This window comes from Quercus suber, unplaced genomic scaffold, assembly GCF_002906115.3.
Source record: "Quercus suber isolate HL8 unplaced genomic scaffold, Cork oak 2.0 scaffold_405, whole genome shotgun sequence".
Lineage (NCBI taxonomy): Eukaryota > Viridiplantae > Streptophyta > Magnoliopsida > Fagales > Fagaceae > Quercus > Quercus suber.
In genome coordinates, this window is record NW_027069856.1 from 73517 (window position 1) to 82727 (window position 9211).

At 35.5% G+C, this 9211-nt stretch overlaps 1 protein-coding gene and 1 pseudogene across 1 annotated transcript; both read right to left on the reverse strand.

Annotated features, from left to right (window-relative positions):
• Nucleotides 1-268: 268 nt before the first annotated feature.
• On the reverse strand, nucleotides 269-4149 carry LOC112020959 (heat shock cognate 70 kDa protein-like; annotated as a pseudogene).
• Nucleotides 4150-6483: 2334 nt separating this feature from the next.
• Nucleotides 6484-8332, reverse strand: LOC111997240 (heat shock cognate 70 kDa protein; the record flags this gene model as incomplete). Its single annotated transcript, XM_024029304.2, is given in 1 exon segment — nucleotides 6484-8332. A coding segment is annotated over 1 exon segment (1644 nt), but the record flags the coding sequence as incomplete, so codon positions are not given.
• Nucleotides 8333-9211: the final 879 nt, after the last annotated feature.

The following is a 9211-nucleotide window of genomic DNA, read 5'->3' on the forward strand; positions in this document are numbered from 1 at the left end:
GTCCACAGAATAAATTGTGTTCATGTCCATCACTATTACGGTTCAATTCTCGGAATGGCATATTAGTTTGATATCATACCCCACTTTCATTTATATTGATACCTTAAAACTTCAATGGCACAATTCTAAACTAAAACAGGATAATTGATATAAAATGGCAAAACCAGAAATTAAAAATCATATTATCAGAATTTCCAACGAAGTCCAAATTACTAGCAAATAGTAGAATTAAAGATTTGGGAAAATAAAGTCGGAATATGTTGTACTGTTGTGACAGGAGAGGTGCTGCTCAAATTTATTGCTGGTGTCTATAAAATCCTCGCAATGATGGGATTGCAGATACTCTCAAGCGTTTCCAGCTTGTCCTCATACTCTTCTGAATCCATGATCTGGAGGCCATCTAACCACTCAATCACCTGTTCAATAGCTTCTTCCATCTTTTGCTTACTTGCAGGGGCAAGCTTTGCACCAATCTTCTTATCATTGATAGTTTTCCTTAGGTTGTAGGCATAGTCTTCCAAAGCTAACATAGCCTTGACATTCTCCTTGTGTTCCTCATCTTCGGCCTTGTATGTTTCTGCATCCTGGACCATCCTCTCAATCTCTTCACTAGACAACCTTGCCTTGTCATTGGAGATAGTCATCTTCCTCCCAACACCAGACGTCATCTCCTCAGCAGAAACAGTTAAGATACCATTGGCATCAATATCAAAACAAACTTTTATCTTAGGAACACACCTGGGTGCTTCAGGAATGTCAGAAAGTTCAAATTCTCCCAAGAAGTTATTGTCCATAGTTCTTGCTCTTTCACCCTCGTAAACTGAGAGCAATATAGAAGTTTGGTTGTCAGAGAAGGTGGTGAAGAAACCCTCCTTCCTGGTGGGAATGGCAGTATTCCTGGGAATCAAAATAGACATCTGTGATCCACGAATCGCTACACCAAGGGACAGTGGGGTGACATCTAAGAGAATGATGTCTTTAAGTTTCTCATTTCTCATACCAGTCAAGATTGCAGCTTGAACAGCTGCCCCATAAGCTACAGCCTCATCCAAATTAATGCTCTTGCAAAGCTCTTTCCCATCAAAGAAGTCTTGCAACAACTGCTGCACCTTGGGAATTCTGGAAGAACCACCTGTAACAACAACATCATGGACCCAATTCTTGTCCACCTTAGCATCAATTAAACACTTTCCACAGGCTCTATACACTTCCTGAACAAATCAATATTGAGATCCACAAATTTAGCACGGGTAATATTTGAGAAGAAATCAATGCCATTACATAAAGAATCAACTTCAATGGTAGTCTCAATTGTAGAAGAAAGAACCCTCTTTGCTTTCTCACAAGCAGTTCTCAACCTCCTAAGAGCTCTTGAATTCCCACTAATGTTGAACTTGTGCTCCTCCTTAAATTTTTCAACTAAGTGCTTTACCATTCTGTTATCAAAGTCCTCACCTCCGAGGTGTGTCTCCAACAACGGCTCACTTCAAAGACGTCATTCCCAATGGTAAGTAGTGAGACATCAGCAGTACCACCACCTAAATAAAAAATCAATACATATCTATTCATAATGCCGCTTGACTTGTCAATACCATAAGCAATGGCGGCAGTGGTTGGTTCATTAATTATTCGCAGAACATTAAGGCCTGCAATGCCACCAGCATCCTTTGTGGCGTTACTCTGGGAGTCATTGAAGTAGGCAGGGACAGTAACAACTGCATTTTTTACAATTGTGCCCAGGTAGGCTTCAGCCATCTCACGCATCTTTTTTAGGACCATAGATGAGATTTCCTCCGCAGAGAAGTGCTTTTCTTCGCCCTTATAGGTGACAACAATCATAGGCTTATCACCAGGACCTTTAACAACCTTGAATGGCCAAAGGTTGATATCCCTCTGAACCAAGAATCACTGAATCTCCTTCCAATCAACCGCTTTGCATCTGCAAAATGGTATCCTTTTAAGAAACAAATACCTCAAATGAAAAGAAGGAAAAACTACTAGATAAAAAGCCACTTTTGTACATGAATCCTTTGTAGTAAAATTTGTAATATCTTTGAAATGTGCCACCAATTGCACTAATTTCCACCAATCAATCAAATGGTAGGAGATTCAATGCCGCTAAACCAATCAATCACTTTGCATCTAGATATTTACAATTACTAAAGCAAAAAGAATTCATAATTGATGCATATGGAAAAAAACTATTAGTTCTTTTAATAGTTTTTACTATTAATGTCCTGAATTCTTATCTGATGTTGAACTCTCAATTAATGCAGACATTATCATAAATGAGTGCTACTAAACATTTTTAAGGTGACTTAAGTGGTGAAAATTATATTTCAGACCCTATAGTTTAAAGGTGTAATGAATTAAACTCTTTAATTTAAAAAATAACAAATTTAAATCTAAGGATTCAAAATGAAAAGTTTAAAAAAGTAACAAATTAAACCTCAACCAATTTAAGTGAAATAGCATTGTGCTTGGGGAGTAAATATTTGTTGATGCTTTAATCCATTACTTGTTGAAACCCTATGGTTTAATTTAGAATTTAATTTGTTGTTATTTATAACTTTATAGTTTAATTTTTTTAACTTTTGAAATTATAAGATTTATTTTGTTTAGCAACTTTCAAGAAAAAAAAAATGTTAAGGCACCCTAAATTATAAATTTAAAATGTTTTTCTTTTCTTCCTTTAGTTTTCTGCTGTGAAGTGTGAACTATCTAAAATGAAAATGCACAATAATTTTGTAAAATAAATAAATAAATAAATAAAAAACAAGAAAAATCATGAAAATAAGTTTCCTTTTCTCTAAGAGAGTATATCATACACGCGAGCAATAAAAATCAAAGTAGTTGGTGGATGAGAATAAAGATTTAAGAACATAAAACNTTTTTTTTTTCCTTCTTCTCATCTGTTGTCCTTCTCCACTGCTCTGATTTCTTCTCACTTTTGCTGAACAATGAACATTGGTATGGGTTTCTCTTTCTTTGTTTTGTATCTTTTATTTGAAATTTCCTAAGCCCTTTTACACGTGACTAGTCTTGGAAATGTTGAAAACTTATATTTTTTTAATAAAAGATGGGCTGAATGGTTCAGCCTTTGCTTCTTTTTCATTTTGAGCCCCACGTTATGTGATGCATTAATTGCATCACATCAATAGAACCCTTTATTTTTATTTATTTATTTATTTTTTTCGAATAGCAATTTTTTAGTTTTCTTTGTATAGAATGATCAATGAAGTAATATTTTATGGTAAACAGAAATTTTTTGAGGTAATGTTTTATAGTAAATAGAAATTGTGTGTGTATATATATATATATATATATTAAATATATAAAATTGCGGTAAACCTGAAACGGTACACCGGTTTAGTTAGTTTGAACATCATGTTTTAGTTATTAAACATCATGTTTTAGTTATTATTTGTATTTAATTTATGAACATTTAGTTAATAGTTATTATTTGTATTTAATTTATGAATATTCATGTTTAGTTATTAAATTTGGTATATGTTTATATAATGTGAAAAAGTATGCTTAGCAATATATTAAACAGATGAGAAGAAGGAAAAAAAAAAAAAAAAAAAAAAAAAGAGGAAGAAGATCTAATCGGCGATGTCAATATGGTGGCAACTTGCTGCACTGGGGTTTGTTCAAATCATGCATTTCTTCTATTTTTCCTTTTAGTTTTTGTACCGGCCGAATTTCTCTTTTCCGGCCGAAACGTCCGGTATCTTGAGTGGTACATTTTGAAGGTGTTTCCGATACGGCCGAAACGTCCCGAATCGGCCCAAGTCGGCCCGATTTGAGCCGCATCGGTGCGAGTCGGCTTCGCCACGTGGCAGGACGCAGCCCGACGCGGCACGGACGCACGGTCAGCGGTGTTCGACGCGCGTCGTCACGTCGGTACGCGTCCGACGCGCTGTTTCCCTGATCATTCACTATTATCTCTACTCGTTCATGTTGCCACACTGCCACGCACGAGTACGTTGTACCCAGATCGATCCCAATTGCCGGTCCCTCTCCTTGGTCGTTGGCCATTGTTGTCTGGAAGGAGGAGTTCAAAGGCTTGAGTACGCCAAAATGAAGTAGCTTAGATGAACGAAGACTAAGGCACTTTATGTACTGAAAAGTTAAAGACGGTATCCTTATATGCTCCTAAGGGGGAGTTTTAGTGAACCAAAACACTGTATTTGAAAGAAGACTATGAGACACTTGGCCATTGAAAGGTTGTTTCAATACTTGTTCCTTATTAATGATTCCAATTCGTCTCTTTCTGTTCCCAAAAATGTTTCATTTACTGGCTCCTACTTTCTAGAGATGATGCAATGCTTCATGGAACTCTGTAACTATACATGTTCTTAGTATTCATTGGGAATTTTTTTTTAATTTTTTTTTATAAATTTTGTAATAGCTTATTTGCTTAATGTGATAAAAAAAGAAATTAAAAGTTGAATTATTTTCAGAAATGTTTAAAGTTAAATGATTTGAAATAAAATTGAGACAAAAAATAGTGTGCGACTCACAAACAGTAGATAATTTAATCAATAAGCTAGATTTTTAATCAAATGTTAAATGCACACTTAGCCAAAAAAACTTTAGAATTATATGATTCTAATGGATATATAATTAATATAATGTAATTGCACATTCAAGTGTGAGGTATCCCATAAAGAAATATTATACCTTCAATTTACTTCAACTTTTTTGTGTGGCTAATTATATAATACCTATTTCTGGGGGAGATAACACTTTGAGAAGAGTTCAATTAAGTAGTTAGTATAATATATATGGATACTACTTGTCACTCGATCTTGTCATTAATATCTCATATATGATTTCAATACTTTACTGAACACATTACTCACACTTGAATATTCCAAATTGAAGATAAACTAGATTTAGTCAATTGATGGAGCGACGGTGAGGTGAGTTGTCGGCTTTGGTCGAATTTGGTCAAGGTCTCACCAAATCTAATCGGGATCTCGTCGGATTTGAGATTGAGACATAGAGGGTGAATAGTGGTTTTCAGTGAGCTATTTGTTCATCAGTCGACTATGGGTAAAGAAGTATTTATGTTGGGAAATTTAGACCCCTTAAACAACCAGATTGCGTAGCCTAGATTAATTAGCCAAGTTGTTACTTAGTCAAATTAAGCAATTCTAGGTTAAAACAATCCAAACAATCATATCAAGAATATAAAGCAGCGGAAAATAAATAACACAAGATATGATCACCCAGGAAACCACACGGTAAAAACCTGGGGAGGATTTGACCCACTGATCCTCAAGGCTAACCTGAATTCACTATGAAAGAATTGAAGTTCATACAAAAGGACTACAAGCTCCCCGCTCGAATTCCTAATGCTACCCACCAGTAGAACTTCCTGACACGATCACGCGCAGGCTCCGAATCCACGGACTACTTCTTTCTTGAATTCCTCAATCAGCTACAAGCTCCCACCTTGCTTTTCTTTTAAGTTCCAATGGTTGCAACGGTAATGATCTTCAAGATGTTGCAATCATCTCTACCATGAAAACCCTAAGTTTTGTGTAAAGGAAAGCTCCTCAAAGATCTCACAAGAGATTCACACAAAACCGCAATGTATGAGCAACAATACAATATGGACAACCTTAAAAAACGTGACTAGGGGTTTAGTTTATATACCTAGGGTAAAAACATAAAACCCTAAACGTTTAATGAAGTAGGGCTGAGTTGGAAATTCTGCAGAAAATTCAACCTGTGCGATTTTCGATCGATCGAGTCTACTCTTCGATCGATCGAGCCAGGCCGAAAGTCCCAAGTACTTCTGCAGCCACTCGATTCCAACTTTACAATATTAAACCAACTTTGAGCAAGTCTAAATAAGACTAAATACAATGTTTTGATCATGGTTTGCCAACATTACAAATTAGAGTTCTAAATACATAAAATCCTAATTAGACCTTAGAACCTAACAATTTAAAAAAAATAAAAAATTGCATGTGAATAGTAATGGTGTATGTAGATTGATTTGGGTGATTTTTAGAGTTGGATGTCCAAAATTTACCTCATATGCTATTATACATTGACTGAAATGAGTGCTCTAAGAGGCCGAACCAGTAAAGCAATTAATAAACGCAAAGCTTGTGACAAAATCAGTTTAAAGAGATTGGTGTTTAATGAAATCCACACATATATATATATATATATATATTTTGTTGCTTCTGCAAGATTTAGGAAGATTTTACACCCTTTTTGTGTTTTGTTGTGCCTTGATTTTACTCGCTGAACAAGGCTCAAAATTTGTTGGTGTTTTATTTTACTTCAGTTAAGCTTTTCTAGGTACGTAGTACAATACTTTACCCAGTTTTATTTTATTTTTACCTGTTCACACTTCACACATTTCAAATTCGATTGTGTAGCTGTATACTGAAAGAGAATTCAACGACACCAAACTATGGGTTGGAGGACTGAACCTAAATCCTTATCAGTGGACACGTCTTCAAAATTTCTAACCGTTGCCTGAAAATGACAAATAACCAACAAGAAAGCACAAGAACGCAAAAAGATATGTAGACAAAGACAAAATAGTAGCACCGGTAAGTGGTAACATAGTTCGAACCATTACATCGGTTGAAATGATAAGGTGCTACGATGGACTCTAATAACTACCATCATTTTGCTGAAAGGGTCTGGCTCAAATTTATTATTGTTTTCCATAACTCCAGATGGGATTGCAAATGTTCTCCAGCCACTTTAGCTTGTCCTCATACAGTTCTGAATCCAAGAGCTGGAAGTCATCTAACCATTGAATGGCCTGTTCAACAGCATCTTTAATATTTTTCTTAGCTGCAGGGGCAAGCTTGGCACCAATCTTCTCATCATTGATAGTATTCCTCATGTTATAGGCATAGATCTCCAAAGCTGCCTTAGCCTTAACCTTCTTCCTGTGTTCATCATCTTCGACCTTGTATATCTCTGCATCCTTGACCATCCTGTCAATCTCTTCACTGGACAGTCTTGCCTCATCATTGGTGATAGTGATATTCTTCATCACACCAGTGGTCTTCTCCTTAGCTGAAACATTCAAGATACCATTACTGTCAATGTTAAAACAAACTTTTATACTACCAACACCCCTGGGTGCTGGAGGAATACCAGGAAGATAAAATTGTCCCAACAAGTTGTTATCGCAAGTTTTAGCTCTTTCACCCTTGTAAACAGAGAACAACATTTCTGTATGGTTGTCGAAGGAAGTGGTGTAGTTTCTTTCCTTCTCGGTGGGAGTGGCCGTATTCCTTGGAATCACAACAGACATCTCGGTTCCAGAAACCCTTATACCAAGAGACAAAGGGGTGACATCTAAGAGCACGATATCTTTAAGTTTCTCATTTCTCATATCGGTCAAGATTGCAGCTTGAACAGCTGCTCCATAAGCTACAGCCTCATCCGGATTAATGCTCTTGCAAAGCTCCTTCCCATCAAAGAAGTCTTGCAACAACTGCTGTACCTTGGGAATTCGGGAAGAACCACCAAAAAGAACAACAACATGGACACAGCTCTTGTCCATCTTAGCATCACTCAAGCACTTCTCCACAATATCGATACACTTCCTGAACAAATCAATGTTGAGTTCAGCAAATTTGGCACGAGTAATAGTTGAAAAGAAATCAATACCATTATATAAAGAATCAACTTCAATGTTAGTCTCAATTGCACAAGAAAGGATCCTCTTTGCCTTCTCACAAGAGGTTCTTAACCTCCTAAGAGCTTTGGAGTTCACACCAATGTCCACCTTATGTTGCCTCTTAAATATTTTAACAAAGTGATTCACCATTCTATTATCGAAGTCCTCACCTCCAAGGTGAGTGTCTCCAGCTACGGCCTTCACTTCAAAGATACCTTTCTCAATGGTAAGTAGTGAGACATCTGCCGTACCACCACCCAAATCAAAAATCAACACATTTCTCTTTCCAGTACTGTCTGCAATCTTGTCTAGACCATAAGCAATGGCTGCAGCAGTTGGTTCATTGATTATACGTAGGACATTTAGGCCTGCAATGTCTCCAGCATCCTTTGTAGCCTTACGCTGGGAGTCATTGAAGTAGGCAGGGACAGTAACAACCGCATTCTTCACAGTTGTACCCAGGTAGGCTTTAGCTATCTCACCCATCTTTTTTAGGACCATAGATGAGATTTCCTCGGCACCAAAGTGCTTCTCTTCGCCCTTATAGTTGACCACGATCATAGGCTTATCACCAGAACTTTCAATGACCTCGAATGGCCAAAGTTTGATATCGCTCTGAACCAAGGGATCAGAGAATCTCCTACCAATCAACCGCTTTGCATCTGCAATATAATACCCTATTAAGAAACAAATACCTCTAATAGTAGAGGAAAAAACTGTGACAACAATGGATCACAAGAAGCAGCAAGATTAGATAATGACTTTTTTTTTCTTACAAATATATTTTTTATTCGTGAATTTAAGGAATGGAAGAGGACATTTTGTAGCTCATGAGACTAATAAGATGGTATAGAAAGAGGGGAATATATATATATATATATATATCACATGAAGCAGCTGTTTTTTTTTTTTTTTTTTTTTTGAGCAACATGAAGCAGCTGTTGATAACATTGTGATCTCAAGAAAAAATCTTAATCTTGATTAGAGCTGATAATACAAGTTTGAAATTTATAAAATCTTGGAAATTACAATTATTAAAGCGAAGAATTCATAATTGATTCTGAATTGTAATAAGAGTTAGTGTATANAATTAAAAATTTAATTAGATTTCTCTCGATTTTGACTATTAATATATATATTAAGGTTGCATTTAGCATTAACTGAAAAATACATTTTTTTTATTATTATTTAGCTTATTTTTACTAATATTTATATGTTTCATTACACTTTTTGATACTAATCATGAGTCCTATTATACTATTTCAGCTAACTTTCAGCTTTATCTACAATAATTTTAACAAAAAAATTTCAATTTCAAGCAAATAACCTCTTTCCAAACCGGCTTCAAAATAAAAAGTAAAGAAAAAACACGTCACTGAGGCTCTAAAATAAAAAGTGAAAAAAAAAAAAAAAAACACATCACTGAGATATGTATATTATAAGTGTAGCAAAACCCATAATCAAGAGTTTTATTATACTATTTCAGCTAACTTTTAACTTTATCTACAATAATTTCAACAAAAAATTTTCATTTTCAAGCAA